Source organism: Lipomyces chichibuensis, assembly GCF_038497645.1.
Source record: "Lipomyces chichibuensis strain CBS 12929 unplaced genomic scaffold V1513scaffold_3, whole genome shotgun sequence".
NCBI lineage: Eukaryota > Fungi > Ascomycota > Lipomycetes > Lipomycetales > Lipomycetaceae > Lipomyces > Lipomyces chichibuensis.
In genome coordinates, this window is record NW_027117455.1 from 586,785 (window position 1) to 611,705 (window position 24,921).

The window sequence follows — 24,921 nt, forward strand, 5'->3', positions numbered from 1 at the left end:
TTTTCGAGGAACTAAGGCGACAAGCGACACACAAGCTCATCGTTGAAAGCAGTAGAGAGAATTACGGCAGCTCGCCTTGGTACTTTCACAACCATCAGCACCGACACTTTCCTTCGACTTAGCAACAGGACCTTCGCAATGTCGCACAGAAAGTACGAAGAACCCAGACACGGATCCTTGGGATTCTTGCCTCGAAAACGGGCTGCTCGTCATCGTGGAAAGGTCAAATCATTCCCAAAGGACGACAAGTCTAAGCCAGTTCACCTCACCGCCTTCCTTGGTTACAAGGTCAGTTACAGAGTGTTCTTAGCAACCGAGTGGATACATGTGGAAAGCAAGAGTTGGGACTATTTTATACTAATGTTGCTGTGAAATTCACATGGCATTTGGGACTTTACAGTTGCATATTTTGGCTGAGAATGTACTAATAGTTCTTGTCCAGGCCGGTATGACCACTGTCGTTCGAGACCTCGACCGTCCAGGATCCAAAATGCACAAGCGTGAGATTGTTGAGGCTGTTACTGTTGTAGATACCCCACCAATGGGTATGTTAATTCATTATTTTGCACCCATCTATACACTGCAATTATCTTCAAGTTCCGGATAAAATGCTAACAGACTGTTAGTTGTCGTTGGTGTTGTTGGATATGTTGAGTCGCCACGTGGCCTGCGATCGCTGACTACAGTCTGGGCTGAGCACTTGTCTGAGGAGATCAAGAGACGATTCTACAAGAACTGGTACCACAGCAAGAAGAAGGCTTTTACCAAGTACACCAAGAAGTATGCGGATGATGGTACCAGTATTGCACGTGAGCTCGAGCGCCTCAAGAAGTACGCTACTGTTATCCGTGTTCTCGCGCACACTCAGATCCGGAAGACTCCTCTCTCGCAGAAGAAGGCTCATCTCCTTGAGATCCAGGTCAACGGTGGGTCCGTCGCTGACAAGGTTGACTGGGCTAAGGAGCATTTCGAGAGGGAGATTGAGGTTTCCTCCGTCTTCGAGCAGGATGAGGTTGTTGATGCCATCGCAGTTACCAAAGGTCACGGATACGAGGGTGTCACAGCCCGATGGGGCACGAAGAAGCTTCCCCGTAAGACTCATCGTGGTCTGCGAAAGGTCGCTTGTATCGGTGCCTGGCATCCTGCCCACGTCCAATGGACGGTTGCTCGTGCCGGTCAGGACGGTTATCACCACCGTACCTCTGTCAACCACAAGATCTACCGCATTGGCAAAGGTGAAGACAAGGCCAACGCCTCCACCGAATTTGACCGCACAGAGAAGACCATCACTCCTATGGGTGGCTTCGTCCGATATGGTGAGGTCAAGAATGACTTCCTTATCATCAAAGGCTCCATACCTGGTGTCAAGAAGCGTGTCATTACCCTCCGAAAATCTCTCCGAACTCATACTTCCCGGTGGGCACTCGAGAATGTCTCTCTCAAGTGGATCGACACTGCCTCCAAGTTCGGCAAGGGCCGCTTCCAGACTCCGGCCGAGAAGAGCGCATTCATGGGCACACTCAAGAAGGATGTCGAATGAAGAAAAGAATAAAAATCCCTTTTTAGGTTTAGATATGTGCTTATGTCGAATTGGTGTAGCTTGTCAAAAAGTAATGTGTCGTATTTTTGTTTACTAAGCAAGGTTACCGGTTTTGTTTCATGATCTTCGCTATGTTTAATTGCCACTCAATCACATCGATATAATCATGCTTTCAAAAACTGGAGACGCGCAACAGTAGGCCACGAAAGTCAATACGAAATTACAATGCTTATAACTCAACCCCACGGACTCACAAGTCAAAACGCAAAGACTCAAAATGGGCTTGCATAGAGACCAAATACCAGATCAAGTAAGCTCCACAGACGACCAGTCTTGTAATTAGTTGACATTGACGCCAGCTGCCCCGTTTTTGAAAAATCTTCTTAGTAATCTGAACTACACAAAGTAGCCCATTCAAAGTAACAGCCGTTAACACTTTTTCAAAGCGGAAAACCTCTTTGACTGCAAGTTAAGAGGATTAGATGGTTTTGATATTACACCCACTTGTGGAGACGTGTTACAAGCACTGAACCGAAAAAGGCAAGGAAGTACTGATGCCAAGAACAACAGCTATTTCGTGGTCTGGAGTTAAGTTGTATAATGGATAACATCTTCTGAGATGACCTTAAGTTTCCCTCTATTTACAAGTACACTTCCGTAGAAGAAAAATTTCTGTATGATCGTACATCACAATCAATCCAGCTAGCCATCCACGGCCATTTCCCTGTTGCGGTCCAAGTCTTCAGGATTCAGACCGATTTCCACTTCGTCCACTATATCCCACACAACATCTTCAGCGATCTGCTCGTCGTACCGTTCACACATTGGTCTAACCCTCTTGTGTAAATCAACAGATGAGCTAGCTTCATGACTTAAGTCGGCTGGGAAATAGTCGAAATCTGGACCAAAATTAAACTGAGCTGCACCACCCTGGTAGACACTTATTGACGGGTAATAGCCAAGGGCCCCATCATCGACAACTCGAGCTCCCAAAGTAGACAGCGGCGCACTGTGTGGTGGAAGGAACGGCAACAGAGACTCAAATGGAGTACCCACGTATTTGCCATTCTTATATACCCGAATCGACGAGTTTGGAAGACCTTGCTCTCTTAGCTTGAGCTCTCTAGCCACAACATCATCGCTGGATGACTGATTTAATAGGTCCTGAAATTCTTTCACAGGAACACACTCAAATTGCTCGAAATATAACTGGCCCTTGTAGCGAATAGGAATACGATCGCGGACCACATTCGAGACGACATCATTTGTGACAGGTTTCAACAGTTTCGAAGACACCTTCGTGGGATTGTTAGAGTGAATCGTAGAGAGTTGGCTTGAAATTGATGGGAGGCAGATATACAGGCCAATGACGTCACCGGTTTTGAACCCGTCTTTCATAAAATCAGCACCGCGAGAAATGTGCATTTTCTGGCCCGTAACGTCCCTGATACCATACCCATACGCATCGAATCCCACTGGAGTTTCTAGAGATGCTAAAATCATTAGGCCTGATCGAATTCATGCGTAATGACGACTGACCTTCTCTTCGGGTCCACCCTACTCGAACATTACCGTCGGAAGGAGAAAGATTTCCCCTAAGAATCCGGCACTCCCAGAACCACTTGCCTTCACGGACACAAACATTCGCCCGCGCCATTCTATAGCCCTTATCCGTAGACACAACAGTCGCACTCACCTGATCGACTAAGACTTGCATGCTCATATCCGCATAGTTAACGCGCGAGCCATAAGGAGGGACTTCAATCTGACGGTACATAAGTAGTGGTAAATCTGGAGCAGGCTCGCATGGTATATATCTGAAACCTCGTCTATTAAAGGGATGGTCCTCCGTTAAGTATAAATCCACGTCTTCCTTTGTCCGAGAATTCCAAACGGATGATGCGCTAGATGAGGGCAAGAACAGCGGCAGTCGAGGATTTGCATTTATATCGCCATCCTTGTAAGGCTGTAATCTGACTCTTATTGGCGAAATATACTCCTCCTCGGAGTCTATCTTCGGTCTCCCACGAGACTTTTTCACTTTTTCGACGGGGCCTGTCGGTGTTGGAGTAAGCGACGGGGTTCCAGAGGCTGATACCACCTTGCCATGATCTTTCGCAGACTGCTTCTTCACCACCTTCGCCTTTTTCATCTTACTCTCGCTTGGACCCTGGCTGTTCCTCTTCGAAGGGATCGGTGCCGGTGAAGATGAGGTCGATTTGACTGTCAGCGGTGATGGTTTCAAAGACTCCTGTCGTTCATCAACAGATTCTGTCACAGTCGCATCCGTGGACTTGACACGCACTACATCGACCTCCGTAGGCGTAATCGATGGTGCGTCTACTTTATTGTGATCCACAGCAAGCCGTGGTTGACGCAATCCAACTATGTCTTCCTCTTCCGTTTGCTCACTGTCTTGATCATCATTGCCCTCGTTTACTGGTTGGTACACAAACTCGGGACCCTCAGGCTCCATGCCCACTTATTCGTTATTGAAAATAGCGTGTTTTCTGTGTATGACTTATGCTTATTGCCAAGGGATGCTAAAGCGTCGTTGGTGCAATGTGGAGTCGCACTGTAAATTCCCAACGATGCGCGTCCAGCGAAACTTAAAATTTTGCTCGTCCCAATATTAACTGGATCCGACTGCGTATGTCCACTATTATTATTCAGCAAGCATTATTATCACTCAGAAGGCAGACAGTCGCAAACTAGCATGAGTGATCCACAGCAGTCTCGCAAGCGAAAACGAGGTCGACAACGGAGCGGCGACGACAAAGCACCTGATCAAAAAAGCAGCAATGAGAAGCATTCATCGATTTTACAGAAGTACAGGTCCATTAGCAATTCTGTCAACACTGCAGAAGCAGCTGATGCGAGCAATTTACTTCACAATGCGCATTCAGACGACAATAAAAGTGAGCAGGACCAACCACAAGCGCTCGATCAGACTAAGCCGGCCGGGCTAGTCCCGCTTCCTCAGCGACGGCTAGAGAAGAGAGACATGGTTTCCACTGGCCAGGAGTGGATTGTGGAGCCCGTGTATGTCAAGCCTACATTTCAAAAACCATTCAACGGGCTTGGTCTGTCTGAAAGAATGATTAAAAATCTTGCTTCTGCGGGATTTGACAAAGCATTTGCTGTTCAGGCATCTGTCATTCCAATATTGATTGGCGATATTGGCGAGATTTCACCAGACGGGAAGCAACCAGTTCTTGTCAATGCCGCTACGGGTAGTGGAAAGACCCTCGCTTACGGGATCCCTATTGTGGAGGTACGCTGTTGTCTACAGGATAGATTTTGGTGGTCTTAGCTGACGCTCACAGGCCCTGGCGCAAAGAGTTATCCCACAGATACGCGCAGTTGTCATTGTGCCGACAAGGCCCCTAATACAACAAGTCCGCGGAGTACTTGAGAGCTTGGCAAGAGGAACAAGCTTGAGGGTCTTCTCTTTAAGAAGTGAGAGACCGTTCGCAGATGAGCAGGCAGCATTGTATGTTACACCGCCTTGGTAGGTATGTTATCAGCTAAACGTTATCCATGTAGGCAAGCTTCTCTTCCAGATATTTTGGTTACCACACCCGGTCGGTTGGTGGATCATATACGCTCAACTCAGAGCTGTACTATGCGGCATTTGAGATACCTCGTAATCGATGAAGCGGATCGGCTTCTGAATCAATCCTTTCAAGATTGGGTAGACGTGCTCATGGAGTCTCTTCACTCGAAAGTGGCCAGCTACGATAGCTTGGTAGCTACCAGTTGGTCATATAATTTGCAGAAGCTTGTTTTCTCTGCCACGTTGACCAATGATGCCGGAAAGTGGGCGAGCTTGAGGATTAAACAGCCAAGAATCATCATAGTTGGAGATAAGTCGAAATCGATCTCCGTGGACGAAGAACAGTTCTCAGTTCCTTTCACCCTTATAGTAAGCATTCATTAGTTCTTTGTGGAACTGTCTAATTTGCGTTTAGGAATATATGGTTGGAATAGCAGATGCATCCGTCAAACCGCTTATTTTGCATAACCTTTTACGGCAGGAACTTATATCAGGACACTGTATTATATTCACTAGGTCCAATGAGACTGCCGCGAGGCTAACAAGGTTACTGGGAATTTTGGATAGAGAATTGAGCATGGACAAGAGTATAAAACCATACAAAGTAGGACTTGTTACGGGAGAGATCGACGCTTCTCTTAGGAAGCGGACCTTGAAGGAGTTTGCAGAGGACCAGATCGATCTGTAAGGACATTCATTTGCTGTAGACTTGAAAAATATTGACTAGGAATATAGAATTATCTGCACTGATATAATAGCACGTGGTATGGACATTGAATCGATTCAGCATGTCATCAACTACGACATACCTATTAGTGGTAGAGAGTATATTCATCGCGTTGGCCGCACAGCCCGTGCTGGCAGATCGGGAACAGCCTGGACTCTTGTATTGCGTCCAGAGGCCAAGTGGTTCAAGTCTATGACGAAGAAGATTAGGAGAAGTAAAGAGCAAAGGCTATTTAATAGAGATGTCTCCATCTGGGATGGTCAGGAGGAACTATACGAGAAGGCGTTGAATATTTTGGAGAAACAAGTTAAAGGAATGCAATAGAGCTATTTGTACGAATATTGTTGGAAGATATATGAAAATGATAGCTAGATACGATGCTCTCTTTCTTGGCTGTCACTTCTTCCGATCAATTAAAAGGGAGATAGTAGGTGATGTCCGAATCATACTTAGTGATTAAATAAATGCCCCGTGCTACTAAAAGATGTGTGACACAGCGATCATATACTTGCCCACGCGGTAATGTGAGCCAGAAGATGCAGGAATTCAGAATGAATCATGCCAGTAAAGCCATCCAAGGGGATTGTGGCTTCGACGCCATTGGGAGCCGGAATGTGCTGCTTGTATGATATAACGAACGAAGAACTTGAGAGTAAGGGCCATAACGCAATCTAGTTCTGTTGAATCTCATTCAGTATTCCCATATACCATGATCAATCGTCATCGGTAGCCACACTGCCATTCCCTCCAGGATGTCGCTCAATTCGCATGATTGGCATTTCCGATCGATAACTTTAAGATCTGTGCAGGGACAAGTGTGGACATTTTATCCCATTGTTAAGTCTTAATGAGCGGGTCAGCCCTAATCCGAAGTGCGGCTCATAAACCCTGGCTGTAGGGATACTGAATGGCATTAGGGTTATAAGCAGTCACAGCCTCATGCTGTCGTGTGGCCTTACACATCACCGCAATCGCGCCTTCAACTAACTAAAGACGAAGTCTCAAATCTCTCGATCGACATCTAACGACTAGTCGGAATCTCAGCAACAAAACAATGGCTGGAACGTGAGTTATACAGTTTACTATGCGACGGTAAATGGCGACTACTATATATTTGCTTCGACAACGACTATTTGGATTTAGTTGGAGTCCTGGGTTCCTCGCGATGTAATAGAAATAATTCTATTTCTTTTGAAAGAGGATATTGGGATTAAGGCAGCGGTTCTTCCAGGACAGGCGTCTTTCTCCTTAAATATATTTACGAAATGCAAATCACACGAGAACACGGTACCACTGGTACCTGAAAAGTTTTTTGTTTGCATTTCTGCTGCAAAAGTGGTAACAACCGGGAGTCCCATATTTGTTCCACAAGCAGGTTATGTCTTTACTGTCCCTTTGTTGACAGTTTTGATGAAAATTATTTCTGGGCAGTTAGGAGCAAGTTTTGTTGAGCTATTGCCTGGATATATAATGGTGCTCAATATAACAGGATTCTGACCTTACTATCTAGTACCGTGCCTACTACAGAGCAAGTCCTCGTGCCTGAGACACTTCTGAAGAAGAGAAAGAACCAGGACAAGGTTCGGGAAGAGAAAATTGCCGCCGTCGCCGCTAAGAAGGCTGTAAGTAGTTTCATATTAATTTTTTCGGTGAATGATGATAATTTTACCCAAATATTTTGGCTAGCCTTTGGGCGATGTTGTCAATACTTAATACCATCTTTCGGGACTGATCATCGACTTGCTATCCCCAATCAGGATTGTCAACAGTTAATCTGAGCATTTATTGACGATTATATTCTAGGCCAACAAAGAGAAGCGCAAGGTTATTTTCGAACGTGCAGAGAAGTACGTCAAAGAATACCGCGAGGAAGAAAGGGAGAAGATCAGACTTGCTCGTATTGCTAAGAAGGAGGGCAACTTCTACGTCCCTGCTCAGCCGAAGCTAGTCTTCGTTGTTCGTATCAAGGGTATCAACAAGATTGCTCCTAAGCCCAGAAAGATTCTTCAGCTTTTGCGTCTTCTTCAGATCAACAACGGTGTCTTTGTAAAGGTAAGTAACTCGAGAATTACGAATTGTTAGCGAGTCAGTAACCAATGTCTTCATATAGTTGACCAAGGCCACCGCCGAGATGCTCCGTATTGTTGAGCCCTATGTCGCTTATGGCTATCCCAACCTTTCGTCCGTTCGTTCTTTGATCTACAAGCGAGGATACGGCAAGGTTAACCGCCAGAGAATTCCCTTGACCGATAACGCTATCATTGAGGAGAACCTTGGCAAGTACGGTATCATTTGCATTGAGGACCTTATCCACGAGATTTACACTGTCGGTCCTGCCTTCAAACAGGCTAGTAACTTCTTGTGGCCCTTCAAGCTCTCCAATCCCTCTGGCGGCTGGGGTGTACGAAGAAAGTTCAAACATTTCATTGAGGGTGGTTCTCTCGGTGATCGTGAGGAGAAGATTAACCAGTTGATTAAGGCTCAGAACTAAATGTTTATCAAAAGTTATTGCGTTAGCATGGTAAATAGGATCAACACGTACGAAAAATTATCTTGTACTTTATCGTGATGAAACTACAAAGTGTGTTTAATAGAATGAAAAAATAAGAAATCATTCTTTCGAGTGCCAAAAAAATTACGTGAAACAGTGTATATTTCAAAGCAGATATGCAATACATTTCCCTCTCAAATCGTAACTGGATGATAGTGAATTTAAACTTTCATCTCCGCTACATTTTGGGCATCGACTTCTCTACTCCTGACCGAGTCGAGGTAATCCCAGCCGGTGGTCTGTCCAGTTACAACGTAAACTGTATTTTATCACTCGTCCGGCACCTGGCCATCAAGATGCGCAGGACAGTGCCATAATAACTGTCTGACCACGCTGGCTAATAGACATTTGTTCATCGATATTTTAGAGGCTACGACCCACTACTTAGTAGAGTTTACTGCTGATTCAATTATTGCTATGTCGGAAAGTACTGCAGACTTTACTACGAGTGCGCCGGCGAATATGGGCGACATCTTCACTATGCCTATTTCCGACAGCAACACGGGTGATGGACGGCAGACCGAATCGAAAATCCTACCGTCTCCACATAGTGATGACCGAGTGGCTGGTGAGGAGGCAAACGACGATCCGGAATTCTCTGTTGAAGAGCCGGTTGATATAGCTGATAGGCCACTCGATTCTGAACAGCCTGCCCCTGACAATGCCACAACTGCGGAAATTTTAGAAGCGCAGGCTTCCAAAGATTATAACAAAGTCGATTCGGATGCCGACTTCCGACGAAAGGTCGAAGCTACGGGCTACGCAGAAAGAAAGGATGTTGACATGGTTGTGGTTACTGTAGACTCAGAATCCAAGATGGAATTGATGACGGACACAGTGGCGACTGAAGCTCCATTGGAAACAGATGCAATCAATTTAGAAGCTAATATACCAGTGGAGCTGGAAATTGCGCAACGGAAATCTGAACAGCAAAAATTATTTCCAGACGACGACGGGTTGTTCCTCTCTGAGGATATAGATAAGCGCGACACTCTTCCTAAATTGACAACGCAGGCGTCGAGCACTTCAGTCAATAGACCCAATTCAGGTCCCGCAATCCCGCCCATCACCAGTCCTTCCATGGTGGCCTCGCCTTCGTACAATCAATCGGGAATACCAGTGGACAAGCTGACCAGCTCGTCTGACCTTCCTCAAGCGAGGCTTTCGCCCATGCGCTCGTTTTCGCGAATACCTTCACTTCCAGAATCATCGCGTCCCGCTTCGGTTACGTCAAGCTATCCATCTACTGATGATTCGTTCGCAAGTGCCGACTCCCAAGACACCGAACAGACGGATGAGCTGGCATCCAATTACCAGGATCTCCCTCCGGAGCTTATTTCTATGGCAGATAGGTAATGCTGTGGAACTGAAAATGAGAATAATTTATTAATTTAACTGCTCAGGTTCACTGAAAGTATCCACCAGATTACATCTACGGCGAATCTGTCACCTGAAAAGCTGTCGGAGCTATTCCAAGATTTCTATGTCACGATTCAAGATAAGGCATCAGCTTTACTTCGTAGGAACACTTTAAGGCGGACCTATGAAGTCCAAATGATGTCATTTGAAGAAATTGCAAAGAAAAAGAAGGAACGGAAACAGAAGGAGGCCCAGAAGCTACTCTATGAAGATCTCTTGGAGAAGATGGTCTGCCAAGCGTGCTATAATGAGTGAGTTACGAAGTCACTTACTGTTTACTACATGTTAGCTCATTTATTCTACTAGAATATTCATGTTCCAGGGTGGCGATGATGAGGCGAAAGATTCAACGTTAGCAACCAAGATCGCTGCTCTGAAATTAATTAATATTGGCATTGAGCACCTAGGCGTTCCAGAATTGAAAGATAGTGATATTGGTCCATTGTTAATTCCCGCAGGCAAAGGAAGGCATTCTTTCTTACATAATTGTTCGCCTACCCACTAACGATGGTCTAGACCTTTGCAAAATGGTCGACAAGCACTGTCCTAAAGAAAAGCTTGCTCTATTGATATCGGCACACAAACAGATAGTCGGTATGTACATCAGCTCTCCTCTAGACATTTTCTGACACTACTGTAGACGTTTTGTCAAAACTGGCCCAGACCAATGGCCAAGATGGACAATCCGGTGCTGACTTTGTCCTGCCTACGTTAATATTTTCTGTCATTCAGGCTGATCCACCACATATTGCCTCCAATCTTGCATTCATCCAGAGATTCCGGACGTCCAAGACTATCAATGGCGAGGCGGCCTATTGCCTCACAAATTTCGTAAGCAAGAAAATTGTACTGTAAGCAAGATTATATCCTGACATGTTACTAGGAAGCGGTCGTGGCGTTTTTAGAGACTGTCGATCTGACGACCTTGAAAGTTGATCCAGGAGATATTCAAGCCCTGGCAGCTCGGCCAATTTCCGCTCCTGCTATTGCGAATGCGCTGCCGGCCTCAGCTACATCCTCCATCAATTTTGTCTCGTCTGCGTCCACCGCAATATCCAGTGATACAACAGCAGGTCCGCTATCGCCAGTGCTACCACCGAGAGAGGACAAGAGAGCAGCCAATCCACCGGCGCGATCATCGTCTTTGCAGGCTGTTAGTCCAAGTATCTCTCAGCATGTTAACAGTGATATGAGCATGCCTCAGCAAGGGATGGATTCGTCTTCAAAGCGCCTTTCATTCTATCCTGCTGACATTGCTGCTTCAGCCGTTAATACGGCGGATAGCGGTATCAAGTCCTTGGGATCAACCTTTGAGAACTCCTATAAGTTCTTGTTTGGTGGTCGCGGAAGTAGTCCGAGCATCAGTATGGCGCAGAAGGCTGTTCACATGAAGGCGAGCGCTAACGCGGCTGCATTGGAGAAACGTACGCAAGAAGTATTGCAAACTTCGTCAACACTGATTTCCACGTACGCGGATGGCTCAAAGCGAGAACCCACTGGTGTGAGTCTCGGGCCTCCCTCTGAAAGCAAATCTCACACCTCCGGTCTCCCAATTGCTGGATTAAGCGCAACTTCTAGACCACGGGGTGCCACCTCTCTATTTGATGATTCTCCAGCGGCACAACCGTCCAGCATTGGTCTTCCGAGCACCGGTAAGCGAGTAGGATCAAACGATAGCACGAAGACAACAAAACTATCGGCTGGCGATGACGACGGCGGTAGAAGATCTATGTAGGCAATTACTTATTTATCTGAGTAGATGGAACTGCTAATGAATCAGATTTTCAAATATGAGAAACTTCGCACGCGGTGCCCCATCAAAAGAGGTAAACTAGCTGTGGTTTCGGTCATCATGTATACAGACGATAACAGTTGTGCTTAGGTCGCCATTGATCCCGAGGTGTTGAAAAGTCTGCCGAAAATTTCAAAACCTTCACAGAAGTTCGATGAAATCGATAACGCCACTCAGCTTAGGTTGGGCGATATTGATGAGCTCTTGACGGATTACAAGCGAATGGTCGAATACTTAAAATCAATCTCTGCATTCGAAGAGTTCTCGTCATGATGAAACATTTAGTTAGTTTCAAACTTCCTTTAGGCCGGACTATTTGGATTTCAAATCATTTTCATTTTAGTGCCTTCTTATTGGGTGCATTTGCAAGACCCAGCATGGATGTCATATTACTAGATTATTGCCTAAATATATCCATTATTATAATGTAACGCTATCGCACGATATTGCCCGCTAGCCTAATCTGAGTTGAAATCCGGCTCCGAGTCGTTCGTTGTCTTTAAATAAGCCAGAAGTTGGGGAGGCTAAGATGGGCTTATCGTCATCCTCATCGTCAGTAAAACCAAGCAGTTTTGAATCTGAAATTTCAAACCCATGTGCTGCGACAGGAGCTCTAGGACTTGGCGCTTTCCTTTTTCTTTCTTCATTCGCTTTTGAGGGAAACGAGGGAAACGCGTGGGGGGCTTTGGGCTTCGGGTCTTCTTTAAAGTATGAATGTTCAAGCGCCTCTTGTGCTGTTATCCGTTTCTTAGGATCAAACTGTAATAGCCTTGATAAAAGGTCTACACCTGCCGAAGTCATATATGGGAACTTTGACCGCAAAGATGTTTTCCTATAATTCGTCAACACAAATCCATCATATTGGAGCCGACAAAACACATACGGTTGCCGGTCTTTCGGAATATTGATGGACTTAGCATTACGCAAACTCCTGAACCCAGGCCATGATGAGTCATCTGGATAGCCTAGCAGCTCGAATATCTGTCTTCATCAGCGTAATCCCTTCTCCAGATAGCCCTAAATTCCTCTAAGTTGGCTCACCTTCATGATCTGATTAATCTCGCTACTGCCTTCTATAAGCGGCTTGTTGGTCAATAGCTCCCCAAAAATGCAGCCAATAGACCACATATCGACTTCAGTTGAATATTGCTTTGTACCAAGTAGGAGTTCCGGTGCTCTGTACCAAAGTGTTACAACTAGTGGCGTCATAGGAGCTGCTGGATCCGAAAAGTATCTAGCTAAACCAAAATCGGCTACTTTTATCATGCCTTTGTTGTTCATGAGTAGGTTGGACGTCTTAAGATCCCTGTGAATAATCCAATTATGGTGCATGTGAGCTGTCGCCGATAAAAGCTGATATAATAGTGTCTTGACTTCCGATTGCAGAAATGGCTCTCGCATTTCTGTCATAAGTGATTTCAAGTCGTGCTCCACGAATTCCATGACGATATAGATCCTAAATTGTTCAGCATTATCAATTCAGCAATACCCGAAACGCAAAACCTTACTGATCTAATGCTCCACCTATAACTATTTCTTTAAGGTTAACAATGTTGGGGTGATCCAGGGCCATTAGAGCTTCAATCTCTCTTAAACTTGTAATAGGAAAGCCGTGCTGATCCTTATCTACCTTCAACTTCTTCAGTGCCACGATATCTCCAGTGGACATATCACGTCCTCTAAATACAACTCCGTAGGCTCCTTCTTCAATATGATTCAGTCTCTCGTAATTCTCCACGCTCCTGCATGACCTAACCTCGGGAGCCTTAAACCGACATAATCCGCTTGAAGTGAGATCGATTTCTGCCACCTTCTCTTCTAGGTAGCTTTTTGTCGAATTTGCTGGTGCTGTAGCATGTTCGCTATTACTTCCTTTACCCTTCTTCTCTAGCTTTGCTTTCTTTTTCCTTTCTTTCTCTTGTTTTCTCCGCTCTGCCAGTAACGCATCTTCCTCCTCGTCGCGCCACCTGTGTCGTTTCTTGTCCATGTCTATTACCCAAGCCTATGCCGGTATCTTTTTCGATTGCCGATATTTACGCGTACTCTTGTACTTGTTCGACCTCTAATTATAGTGCAAAATATGTTGCAGCTACTTAGCATTTGCAATTCTCAATATGCAGCACCGCGTTCGATGAACCACGTGAGCACGATTAAGCCGCATCTTGAAAATTGGAGTTGTAAATATTGGAAGCTACGTGACGGGCGAAACACAAAGTTCATTTGGAATCGGCATACGACCGCTAATGCATGGGAGTTATGAGTTTAAAAGCACAAGCATTCATTTGTCTTCGACGGCCGGGGTTTCTTCGGAGTCGATACCACTTCATGCGAGGGCTAGCGAGTCTAGGAAAACACAGTTCATCACCACCAAGTTCCACACAACCAAAAAGGAAACTGGGTGATGTCTTAGCAGATATTGTCAAAGTGGGTCCGACTACCTTTCCTGTTGTCATGTGCTAATTGCAATTCCAGACAACGGGACCAATCAGTGTGGCCGCTTACATGCGACAATGTTTGACCAACCCGGAATCGGGTTACTACATCAATAAAGATCCCTTTGGAACAGAGGGCGATTTCATCACTTCCCCAGAGATTTCGCAAATGTTCGGCGAGCTTGTGGCTATTTGGTGTATCACCGAGTGGACTGCACAGCGACGACCCCAACGGATCAGGCTTATTGAACTTGGCCCGGGTCGTGGAACGCTCATGAGAGATATGCTCAAGGTAGCTCAATTGAACGATAGGAAGAGTAATGGTACGCTCACGGAAGTTTTAGGCGTTTCAAAGCTTTGCGCCATTCAAGAATACCATAGTCGACATCTGTTTGGTAGAGGCGAGCCCAACTCTCCGAACAACCCAACACTCCACCCTTTGCGACTCGGCGGCGACGGAGACGGAAGACGGGTTTTCGAGTGTTACAAGACATGGGATACCAATTAAATGGTACATCAATCTGAAAGAAGTCCCAACAGGTATGCAGGCCTAAGGGTCGGTTGCAGATTTACATGGACAGTAAATTGATGGAGATTGCAGATGTTACTTCATTTATTATTGCACACGAGTTTTTTGATGCACTGCCTATACACCAATTCGAAGTATGCTACATTGATCTTGACGTAATAGCGTTTGTTCTGACGATCATATAGCACACTCAAAATGGATGGCGAGAAATCATGGTCGACTATTCCGTTCGTCAAGTGAAGACGGCGCTTTCCCTTCCTGGTCAAACTCGGTCGTTCGACGAGGATCCGAAGTTCCACCTCACTGTTCTACCGTACTACACACCCAGCAGCAAAATCGGCCCTGAATCGTCTCCTCGATATAAAAACCTTCCTGTCAAATCGAAAATCGAAATAAGCCCTGAATCATGGGATGTAGCGAAGGAACTTGCGCTACGGATATCAGAACAGAGAACTCCGAAAGCACCCACTGGAAGTGGGGCTGCATTAGTGATCGATTATGGTCCTGCGGAGACTATCCCGGTTGACACGCTTCGCGCGATTAAGGGGCACCACTTTGTTTCTCCGTTTGAAGAGCCAGGTACCGCTGATTTGTCTGCTGATGTTGACTTCACAGCCTTAAAGATGGTAGCCGAGCAAGAAGGTAATGTCGCGGTGCATGGCGCGGTTGAGCAAGGTGACTGGCTTCATGCACTGGGAATTGGAGCTCGAGCTACAGTACTTGCAAGTCAGCAGACGACGCCTGAAGGAAAGGACAGGATTGCTAAGGAGTACCATCGACTAGTCGAAAGGTCGGGCGGTGCTATGGGTAAGATTTACAAGGTGATGGCATTCACGCCTCGCGGAACACCGACACCTGTTGGATTTGGTGGAGGGGTCGTTGACCAGAGCAATGATGATGTCGAGTAGGAAATTGTATAGACATAATAGAATTTTGTATATATATTACCAATTGCAAGTAATAAGACGACTATTTTACATTATATGCTTCCCGATCCCTTGAAAACCGGGTTAACTTGTACATCACTCGACTATATACCCATACTGTTGTTTCCTAATACTATCACGATCAGCCTTTTCTTCTCCGGTAAAGAGTCTGAATGCGATCTCTATTGCAGCTATGTCGTTCGTGATGTTCGGATCCTGCTTTTGATTCTTGCTATCCTGTATTTGTCGTCGTCTCTTAAGCACGACACGACGTCCAATGGGATGAAAGTAAGCCTTTCCGCTTTCGTCGTCAAATGTAAGAGTAATCTCATCCGTATCCTGACTTGAAATTTCGTAGTCTCGCGTGTGCACGAACCTGTACACCTCACCGTCATCAGCTCCTTCGTCTTGACTGGCTGAACTGTCCTCATCCATCGGTGATCCGTTTCGTAACCGTTCCCGTCGTCGCTCATCCCAGTCTTCACTCTTCGATAACGATATTTTGTGTTTGAATTTCTCTGCTGTATCTTGGTCAGCCAAGAAAAATGACATGAATGTGTGAGTATCTGTTCCCATTGGCCGGACAACGGCAACATCGTATCGTGGATCTGACGTCTCCTAAAGCACCCTGTTACCCAAATATTCAAGCAAGAATCAATAATTATGTCTTACATCTTTCCCAGAAACGCCAGGCGCGCTACCAGCCATCTTCATAAGCAGATAAGTAAGATCAAATAACTCCACATCAGGAACAACTTCGAACGAGTCCTCAACAGTCAATCCTTTCTTCGTCGGATGCACGAAACCTCTCAAGTCCTCCGCCGCCTGCGTGAACGTCTCCTCGATGGATTCAAGTTGTTTCCGCGGATCATTTAGCTCCGCAACCTTTGCCGCAGCAGCAGCAGCTGCAGCGGCTCTTGACCTGCGCGCTTGCTTGACGGCGTCGGTAGAGATGTATTCGGTACGTCGCAAGAAAGAGACTCCCGGCTGAGTCTTCAAGACACCACTCAGCGACGAAGGATCCCGCAGCAAAAGCCTGTCTTTCGGGTGCATTGGCGGCGGGTTACGATCCGGATAAAGCTCTAGTACAACACCGTCAGTCGGCACTCTCAACCGAATAAATTTAGTTAGCACGCACTTGATTCATCTCCCTTATCAAATACTCCACTTATAACTGTCATATCAAGTGGCATTCCCAGCTCCGCGTCAATATCAATATTCAACGGTTGCTGCTGGACAAGCGCCGACAGGAATCCGGAGGTGGTAAATGACGACAGAGGAATCTGCACATCTAGAAGCTTTGGTGGACATGGAGGCGGAGGAAGCGTGTTCTGGTATCTGATTCGTGCAATATAATCTTGTCTCACACCGCGCGACATTGTGACTGAAAATCAGAGGCGCTGTGGTGTAGGATTAGTGATGGAATGGAACGATTCGACAAAGGAAAGGATCTCGATTATTTTGGGGAGATGGCGGGTATTGTACCTTTCAATGGAGTCAAATCAGCCGCAGCACTGATGGTGTCTCGCCCTCACAGAGCTTCTTCACAATCGACGGCTTTACTAGTAGGAAGATACTAGTAGGAAGTCGGTCTTCAAGGTTGGGCAAAATAATAATGTATTCGACTTCGAAATTGCATCCATTTGGTCCCCAAATATGACAATTACTTTCGACGCATTGCTTGACGACCGTCTAGAACAGGTCACACTCGATAGCACCTCGGAGCACATATTCACACTATTCTCCCTACACAAACCGCCAGATAAGCAGAACTTGGGCTACATTTCACGAACAGCCCATACACTACCAATACTGATTAGACTCCATGCATCACTGATCAGTGAACTTGCCTCCAAAAGTGGGCAGCAGCCATCAAATTTAGAACACCATACATCATTGCTACTTTCCAAGAAGCGCCGTCGTGCATATCGCCACAAACAGTTGTGCATTCCTTCGGAAGCCATATCTGTGGAATTCGAGATCCATCAATCACTGGAACTTTTGAATTCTCAACAGGAAAACAGCACGACTGGAGCGGTATTATGGCAAATTACACCGTTATTTGCTGAATGGCTGCTAACTCCCGGCACTGTTTTTCATAATCTCTTGTTTGGAGAGCGTGAAAATGGTAGCGGCCTTGATGTTATTGAAATTGGCGCCGGGACTAGTGGAATTTTGGCGTGCGCGTTAAGCCTTCCGTTATTTGCGCATTACGAGAATGATTCGAAAATAGGATCTTATATTGCGACAGATCAGTCGCACATACTGCGGACGTTAAAGAAAAACGTGGGAAGTAATATGCCCGTTATCCAGCAAATGGCGGCGCATTTGATGCATAGAACCAAAGCAACCCCGTATAACTCAGTAACATTAGATGCACATGATAAAAACTCCCAGGACGATCCGGGCGAGTGGAAAGGGCATTACAACGTGAGACGCATGGCGAAACAGGATCTTCATGCCCACCATGCGCGGGGATCGCACAGTTCTGAGAGTGAAAAATCTGGTCCTCGCATCGAAGTCTTGGAACTAGATTGGGAACACGCTAAAACAGATATCAAAGACATACACGACTGTCTCTGGACATCTCAAGACGAGGCCATTGTAGGTAAGAAAGACTTCGACATTGTCGTCGCCTGCGACACGGTATATAACGACTTCCTGATTGCACCATTCGTCAACACGTTGAAGCTTCTTGCGGGAGAAAATACGCATATACTTCTCGGAATGCAACTGCGATCGCACGACGTGCAGGAAGCTTTCCTCAGATCAGCGCAGTCGAATAATTTGGACGTTTGGCATGTGTTCCCGGAACATTTATCAGAACGCATGCAATTTGGCTTTGCGGTTTACTATCTTAGACGGTCATACGATTGCAGAAAATGATTCGGAGTTGGGTGCAAATGGGATGAGTCTTAATATGAAATTGTTTACACACTAAACACTATATACACTGATATGATCACAATACCTTACATCTAACCAAAAATAACCAAAATGCTCTCAAAGATGTCAATGCCAATTTAAACTCCTACGCAAATGAAGCGCCAAGTGAGAACCAACCGAGTGACCAGATAAGCAACGTACATATACAGGATAGTCACATCATGTAGTACAACATGCCCCGTTAATATTATTCGTGTTCTTGATTAGAGCTAATGCCGCTCGAAGAAGGATCCATACTGTTTTGCTCTTCGGGATGCTCTGGACCTGCCTGAAGAACCACACTAGCGGTTCTACGGATTTGACTCTGATATCGTCTTCTCCAATCGTCGTCGTCCTCACCCAGTTTCTCAATATCCTGAGAGATGGTTACGTTCGGGTCCATGACCCCGTGATTCTTGCGAAACACGCGCAGGGTACCTTCATCTTCCAGCTCATCTAATCGATCCCACCATTCGCTACTAGCCGTCTGCAGGTACTTGTTCTTCGGAAGCTCTCCCTGAACTTTCATAATATCATAAGGCGACCGAATGTGTCGTGCTAGGGCAGGATTTACAGCCGACAGCGAAGTAGCTCCAGCGTCGGTCACATTCTTGAAGCTTCCAATTTTGGTCAAGAATGGCCGTTTGTTGCCATCAGCAGGAACAGATTCCGTGTCATTCTCCGACATCTTTGTTTTCTGAGCCAATTGTGATGCTTCTGGTGCACCGTCAATACCAACCGGAGTGCTTTTGTCACGATCCGACATTACTTCTGAATTTGAGCTCTCACGTGGCTTACCAAATACCATTCCTATGCGACTCTTAATTTTTTCGATGGATATAGCGGATGTCTGCGATAGCCGCCGCAGGCATGGGAAGTTATCCGTCGTAGAAGCATAGCTGATTTTACGGCGCATCCAAATGAAATATCGCCGTAGAATGCTGTCATTATTCTCGTCAGATGCGTCAGGCTCCTCCAAATCATCTATACCGGCCGTAAAATTGAGCGTCTCCGACAGCCTTCGTCCTCGTCGCCATGGTGTCTCCCTAATTGCAAAAGTGATTGTGTTCAAAAATCCGCTAATAGCGTACATGCAGGCACTCAAGTATCCGAGCCAGACTACTGGATGATCCAGAAAATACGAAGAATACATCAGACATTGCGAGACGAATGGCGCAGCCCACATAAGAACATAGACAATCGGGTACAGAAGTAGGTATTTGACTTGCCTCTCTATGAGAGCGCGTTGCCTGTCACGCGCCGAGGTTTCCATTTGAATATTATTCAGATATCGCGGAGTAACAAACTGACCTTGAGCTGGGACGTTATCTCCGTGTCTATCGTTGCCTATCGATTGTGTTCCAGATGGAGATGTCGAGCCTGATGGTTGAGTATTGCCGCTTAAAGGATAAGGATCTAAAGGTGAAATAGCGGAATCAAAATTTGGAGGCAGAGGCTCATCGGACACCTCTTGCTTCTCCACGTCTATCTGCTGTTGGTCATGATTCGCATCAACAGCTGCTAGTGGATCACCGCGATCAGTCTCTAGAGGACGCGCATACACATTGTCAACGGAGCGAAGAACTTTACGCACGTATATATATAGGCTCACGTAAATAACGCAAATTGAAATGAGTATCAAATATCTCGGTATCCACGCAAGCACCAGTCTGTACCATATTGGTTTTACTGGTAAGTAGCACGAGTTTATGTTCTGGATATAACCCAAGCTCGCTGAATTGTGAGTGGCTACTGGATCGTTTGGCACAGAGGAAGTTTTCACAAACGGTAAAGAGGCGAAGAGAATCGCGAAGGCGACCCATAAGATGTACACAGTCCTGCGATATTTGTATAAGCCGCCGTACTTATACGCAGACGATGACCCGACCTGTGGGTACATGATGAACATGAGAGTATGGACTGCAATCACCAAAACGCCGAAATCAGTTGCTTCGATAGATAGTGCCGCGAAGAATCCATCTGCTTGGCATGCGTGTGCGCCGAGGGAATTTTCGCCAGTGTACCATAGTCGGATGGGATACCAAAATAAAACGATGGCCCGCCAGCAGTCGAAGAAAATAAGCAGAAAAATAAGCCTGGAATGTAATTAGCATTGAATTGTCAGCAAGCCATGGTGTGGAGACGGACGTGTGTCGAAAACCTCTTTTCTCCATTCGATATAGCCAAAAAAAGGCTAAGAAACAACTGACAATGCTCACGGCAGAAGTAGCAAAGCTAGTAATTCGTATTCCCACTTGATCACGTTCAGCATATATATAGTCGCTATCCGAAGAGGGGGCCACCAGCAGCGGAATGCTGGCGGCCTCAGTAGACATGGAGGAAGAGTAGGCGCAGGGGAGAGCAAGAAAATCTATCGAAAGCGGCGTCCTCTGAATCTCTTTAGATGAGACCAGAGTGAGAAATACTGAGTATCATAGGCGACAGTGCACTGCAGCGTATTTTGAAGAAGTGCTGGCGAGGACCACGGTCGGAGTCATGTAACAAACGGGCCGAGAAGTTTAGCAGTGATAATGGGGGTGGGGCGGATCGGAAGTGGCCATCGGTGAGAACATTTGAGCAAAGGCACCGAATCCCACCGCCTCGATCTGTGCCTTGGCGGTTTTTGTCGCGTGGCGGTGCAGCGATTGTTGTGCCTTATTTTACTCGGGCAGGCATTTTGGCCGAATGCAGAAAAATAGATAAAAATGTAGTTATTTTTTGTCCGTTATAAAAGATATAACGGACATAATTTCTATTATACTAGCCACGTATTAGCCATGGCATTCCCTGATCGGGACATTTTTATGACAGACTCGCAGCAACTGACCGACTTCTGCGGTTGACTTCATTTCCGACCTTTTTTTGCTTACATTTGTATGGCTCAATTCGGAAGTAGGACTGTAGGACTATGTATCATTTGCAGAGATGGTCCGTAACTTTTGTGTTATCGAAGAGTCTCTTTTCGATAGGTCTTAAGCATTAAAATTCTTGTCGAGGATGTCGTAACCTTCTACAACGACGTCAAACCAGTTTCTAGCTAAGCCAATCGGAAACCAGCAAGAAGACGACTAGGAATATTTATTTTACGATGTCGGATTTGTACATATTCCTCGTACTGTTCCTTGATCGGGGCATGTAGATCAGTCACGTGATACAGCGTTTGTACTTACACTAATGAGTTTGAATGTTCCGAGAAAGTGTGAAAACATTTGTTAGCATTGCGCTTATTTGCCGCACGGGGCACCGAAGCCAAAATTTGGTCAAAGATTTATTAATCAATGACGATGGTCATCGCCAACACGGTAAGTAATGAAGCGAAACAGGCCTCAAGCGTCTGCGAAGGGTAAGTTGATTTCGTTTATGATAATGCTGTGTTATTATTCGCTTTTCACTTACCGCCAACCTGAGTATAGCATTTATCAGCGCTTTTGCGGCGAAAAAAGCCAAGCAGACCCCTGAGAATGTGCCTATAGTCGTCGATAACCCACTCGCAACTGCGACTCCTACGACGCCAACAGCAGCTCGGACGCAAAATCCTAAAGGAGACTTGGTGGGGAAAAAGACTGCTATTGCTCCGAAGCACGTAGAGACGGAGACGGTGACAGAGACGGTTATACAAAAAGGCGACGATGAATATGAGATTCAATACGCGTCCGCATCAGATAGCGATATCGACGAAGAAGATTACGAAATTTTGATTTCTGATTCTGAAGAAGAGCGGCAACCGAATCTTATTGCAAAGGTATCGGATGTGATGTGAGTGGACGATGAATGCTGGATCCATCTATGAATGACACTAATAGTTACATAGCGATCTCGACGAGACGAGTGTGCAAGTTTCGACATTTGCTCCTACGGGAGAGAATCTATTGGAGACAGATTCCACCTCTTTGTTTTGCTTCAGTCATGGACAAGTCAGTTGATCTTGGCATGGTTTAAAGTTGTGCATGCTAATGTTATATAGAGACTGGTCATAAAAGGACAGTATTCCGTTCGAGTAATTAAGGGCTCAATATCTATTTGTAGTGCCAAGCTCATAGCGAGCACGGAGTTCCATAAAGTGTTTGCGCCGTCAACACATCCGATTCCCACTATTATTGCAGACGGCAAAGGGAAAGACATTCCAAATGACACGGTGCGCAAGGAACTAATGGAGTTCATTCCCTTTGATTTCACGCCAACGGTCAATAGCTTCTTGCAGTTCGACGTTATTATTGCGATCAGATCTCTATTTACTGGCATGGAGAATATTGAAAAGATATGCCAGAATCTCAAGAACGTCTGGACGAGCCCCGATGGACAAAATACTCGCAGCTACGAAGTGCTCTACCGCGTACCCCAACCGCCACCAGTTCTTGTCACTCCTGAAGAAGGTTGGGAGACGAGGTTGAGAATAATAAGTCAAAGGATACGTGATTCTACCACGTCGGACGTGATGAAATCTCGTTCAGAAGATTTTCGGCCAAGGATATTGATTTGTGGTCCAAAATCCGCAGGAAAATCGACCTTTGCACGTCTTCTAACAAATTCGCTTATCACCTCTGCTGGACTTGCTCCTGACGAGATACCAAATCGCTCTACAGATCTCGCGTATTTGGAATTGGATCCTGGTCAGCCGGAATTTGGACCGTCCGGCGTTTTGTCGTTGAATGTAATTGACTTTCCGATGCTCGGGCCGTCGTTAACGAACACGACGCTATCGAATTCTGTCAAGGCTTTTCATTTTGGCTATACAACACCCCGCGACGCACCTCAGGATTATATACGATATGTCGACAAGTTGATGTCGCATTACAATAACGACCTGCACAGATTTGCAAATGACAATGCATGTCAAATCGAGCTCCCGCTGATCGTCAACACACCAGGATGGACCAAGGGCCAAGGAGTCGAAGTGCTTCGGCAAATGATCGATATTATTAAACCCAGTATAATAGTGTACATTGGTCCGCGACTAGCGCAGCCTGACATGGACACGAATTTCGAGCTAGCGGAGGTATTACGGACAACTTCGCCCAATGCTAGTTTAACCGAACTTGCCCCCTGTGGAGTCTCTGAGCGGAAGAGCGCGAAGTACTCTGCTGCTGATTTGAGAGTTGCGCAGACCATGGCGTATTTCCATTCGACGGGGGGGCAGACGTGGGATTTCCGTAAGCCACTGACAGCCTGGAGACCGTACATTGTACGGTACAGCAATGGTGGCGATGCTGATGTGTGTGGGATCGAAATTCTTGGATATGAGAAGATTCTGGACCAGCATATTCCGGCGGCGATTAACGGCACAGTCGTGGGTATATCGGCCATTGCGGCTGATGCAGCTTTGAAGATTCGGAGTGCATCCACGGGCGACTCATCCCTGCCAATAATTGATACACCAACAATTGATGCCGACGCGGACGCAATAAATTGTCTTGGACTGGGTATAATCCGAGCGATTGATCAAGCAACGAAAACACTGCATATACTGACACCTATCTCCCCACAGACGATCTTCCACGCAGTATCGTCTTCAAACAAAATCATATTCTCTCGTGGCCGACTGCCACTACCGATATGGGCAGCCTGGGATGGAGACCAATCCGGCGTCGCACGCCGTCCATGGCGTGAAGTGCCATACCTCTCCGTCGACGAAATCATCGGTGCAGATGTAAGAGCAGCGGTTGGCGGGCAGTCATTACGGTTCCGACGCAACGTCATGAGGCGTAGTCAACATGTCCGTACCTGATGTTTGAGACTTGTATTATATAAGTTCCTTTGTATAACACAGTATGTGAATTGGCAGTTAGATCGTTAAATTTGGAGGAGGGTTCTGGTTGGAACTTTGTTACGTTTTGCCCTAACGGGAATAGTGCAAATCGTATTAAACCCTTACATTTAGGCTATAATTGAGCACTTTTATTAAACTCTATAGTCCAGGGACTCTACTTAACTAACCTAGATTAAAAGAACGTCATCTGTGTTGGTTTGTATTGAGCTTTGATGTATTCGACTACAAGAGTCTTAATCTTGCAACACTTCGGTAGGCTAAACAAACCGGAAGAAAAAAAAAGGGAGTGTTTATCTACATCCGCGCTGTGCAAACCCAAACCCCGAGATTAATTATATTAAATTTCCCGTGATCATGTTAAACTAAGATGCTCATGCGGCAAGGGCGCACGGGCGCGACGGCAATGTAATTGGAACAACTCGATTTTCAGGCAAGTAGTTAATCTTCGTTTATTAGCATGCGAACGTGTTAATAATTAGTTAGTTATATAGATATGAACAGAGGCAATTAATTTAACAGGATCTATAGTCACAAAAACATCAGATTATATACCATTGCCACGTCGTCAACTTTCCAATTCCTATCCAACAAATAGCCCCAAACAAATGCGACAAAGCGAAACAACATCCAACTAATGCAGTGGCAACACCTAATCCGCAAGAAAGTAAAATGCAGGCCAATTATCCCAAAACCACAAAACCACTTCAGACAATTTAAAAAAAAGCAATTCAAAACAAAATCATTCCAGTTAGATATA

The 24,921-nt window shown here is 45.8% G+C and overlaps 11 protein-coding genes across 11 annotated transcripts; 7 read left to right on the forward strand and 4 right to left on the reverse strand.

The window, feature by feature from the left end:
- Positions 1-47: 47 nt before the first annotated feature.
- V1513DRAFT_437608 (60S ribosomal protein uL3) lies at positions 48-1,835 on the forward strand. The gene is made up of 3 exons (XM_066896946.1): positions 48-288; positions 443-545; positions 627-1,835. Exons 1-3 carry the CDS (start codon positions 139-141, stop codon positions 1,538-1,540), a joined length of 1,167 nt encoding a protein of 388 aa, XP_066755963.1. The 5' UTR covers positions 48-138; the 3' UTR covers positions 1,541-1,835.
- Positions 1,836-2,135: 300 nt separating this feature from the next.
- On the reverse strand, positions 2,136-4,099 carry V1513DRAFT_437610 (uncharacterized protein). The gene is made up of 2 exons (XM_066896947.1): positions 3,080-4,099; positions 2,136-3,033 (listed from the first exon to the last, which is right to left on the reverse strand). The coding sequence occupies exons 1-2, from the start codon at positions 4,014-4,016 to the stop codon at positions 2,243-2,245; spliced, it is 1,728 nt and encodes a 575-aa protein (XP_066755964.1). The 5' UTR covers positions 4,017-4,099; the 3' UTR covers positions 2,136-2,242.
- Positions 4,100-4,170: 71 nt separating this feature from the next.
- V1513DRAFT_409588 (P-loop containing nucleoside triphosphate hydrolase protein) lies at positions 4,171-6,402 on the forward strand. Its single transcript, XM_066895691.1, has 5 exons — positions 4,171-4,814; positions 4,867-5,033; positions 5,087-5,465; positions 5,512-5,780; positions 5,832-6,402. Exons 1-5 carry the CDS (start codon positions 4,257-4,259, stop codon positions 6,145-6,147), a joined length of 1,689 nt encoding a protein of 562 aa, XP_066755965.1. The 5' UTR covers positions 4,171-4,256; the 3' UTR covers positions 6,148-6,402.
- A 409-nt stretch (positions 6,403-6,811) lies between these two features.
- On the forward strand, positions 6,812-8,506 carry V1513DRAFT_437622 (60S ribosomal protein uL30). Its single transcript, XM_066896948.1, has 4 exons — positions 6,812-6,888; positions 7,334-7,445; positions 7,627-7,875; positions 7,934-8,506. Exons 1-4 carry the CDS (start codon positions 6,878-6,880, stop codon positions 8,312-8,314), a joined length of 753 nt encoding a protein of 250 aa, XP_066755966.1. The 5' UTR covers positions 6,812-6,877; the 3' UTR covers positions 8,315-8,506.
- Positions 8,507-8,594: 88 nt separating this feature from the next.
- Positions 8,595-12,016, forward strand: V1513DRAFT_437626 (uncharacterized protein). Its single transcript, XM_066896949.1, has 8 exons — positions 8,595-9,726; positions 9,778-10,044; positions 10,100-10,255; positions 10,308-10,387; positions 10,434-10,624; positions 10,677-11,524; positions 11,574-11,619; positions 11,676-12,016. The coding sequence occupies exons 1-8, from the start codon at positions 8,792-8,794 to the stop codon at positions 11,856-11,858; spliced, it is 2,706 nt and encodes a 901-aa protein (XP_066755967.1). The 5' UTR covers positions 8,595-8,791; the 3' UTR covers positions 11,859-12,016.
- V1513DRAFT_173001 (kinase-like domain-containing protein) lies at positions 11,784-13,829 on the reverse strand. Its single transcript, XM_066894275.1, has 4 exons — positions 13,094-13,829; positions 12,627-13,041; positions 12,469-12,566; positions 11,784-12,417 (listed from the first exon to the last, which is right to left on the reverse strand). Exons 1-4 carry the CDS (start codon positions 13,570-13,572, stop codon positions 12,039-12,041), a joined length of 1,371 nt encoding a protein of 456 aa, XP_066755968.1. The 5' UTR covers positions 13,573-13,829; the 3' UTR covers positions 11,784-12,038.
- An 81-nt stretch (positions 13,830-13,910) lies between these two features.
- Positions 13,911-15,454, forward strand: V1513DRAFT_423075 (S-adenosyl-L-methionine-dependent methyltransferase; the record flags this gene model as incomplete). Its single annotated transcript, XM_066896015.1, has 5 exons — positions 13,911-14,009; positions 14,058-14,309; positions 14,362-14,557; positions 14,619-14,680; positions 14,732-15,454. The coding sequence occupies 5 exons, from the start codon at positions 13,911-13,913 to the stop codon at positions 15,452-15,454; spliced, it is 1,332 nt and encodes a 443-aa protein (XP_066755969.1).
- Positions 15,455-15,463: 9 nt separating this feature from the next.
- V1513DRAFT_477332 (RNA polymerase II-associated) lies at positions 15,464-16,888 on the reverse strand. Its single transcript, XM_066900238.1, has 3 exons — positions 16,611-16,888; positions 16,145-16,554; positions 15,464-16,090 (listed from the first exon to the last, which is right to left on the reverse strand). Exons 1-3 carry the CDS (start codon positions 16,849-16,851, stop codon positions 15,569-15,571), a joined length of 1,173 nt encoding a protein of 390 aa, XP_066755970.1. The 5' UTR covers positions 16,852-16,888; the 3' UTR covers positions 15,464-15,568.
- A 36-nt stretch (positions 16,889-16,924) lies between these two features.
- V1513DRAFT_437640 (uncharacterized protein) lies at positions 16,925-18,475 on the forward strand. Its single transcript, XM_066896950.1, has one exon. It carries the CDS (start codon positions 17,129-17,131, stop codon positions 18,356-18,358), a length of 1,230 nt encoding a protein of 409 aa, XP_066755971.1. The 5' UTR covers positions 16,925-17,128; the 3' UTR covers positions 18,359-18,475.
- V1513DRAFT_437641 (G protein-coupled glucose receptor regulating Gpa2-domain-containing protein) lies at positions 18,382-21,010 on the reverse strand. Its single transcript, XM_066896951.1, has 2 exons — positions 20,546-21,010; positions 18,382-20,493 (listed from the first exon to the last, which is right to left on the reverse strand). The coding sequence occupies exons 1-2, from the start codon at positions 20,731-20,733 to the stop codon at positions 18,606-18,608; spliced, it is 2,076 nt and encodes a 691-aa protein (XP_066755972.1). The 5' UTR covers positions 20,734-21,010; the 3' UTR covers positions 18,382-18,605.
- Positions 21,011-21,621: 611 nt separating this feature from the next.
- Positions 21,622-24,403, forward strand: V1513DRAFT_172725 (uncharacterized protein). Its single transcript, XM_066894274.1, has 4 exons — positions 21,622-21,740; positions 21,811-22,153; positions 22,209-22,311; positions 22,362-24,403. Exons 1-4 carry the CDS (start codon positions 21,707-21,709, stop codon positions 24,120-24,122), a joined length of 2,241 nt encoding a protein of 746 aa, XP_066755973.1. The 5' UTR covers positions 21,622-21,706; the 3' UTR covers positions 24,123-24,403.
- The last annotated feature ends 518 nt before the right edge of the window (positions 24,404-24,921 follow it).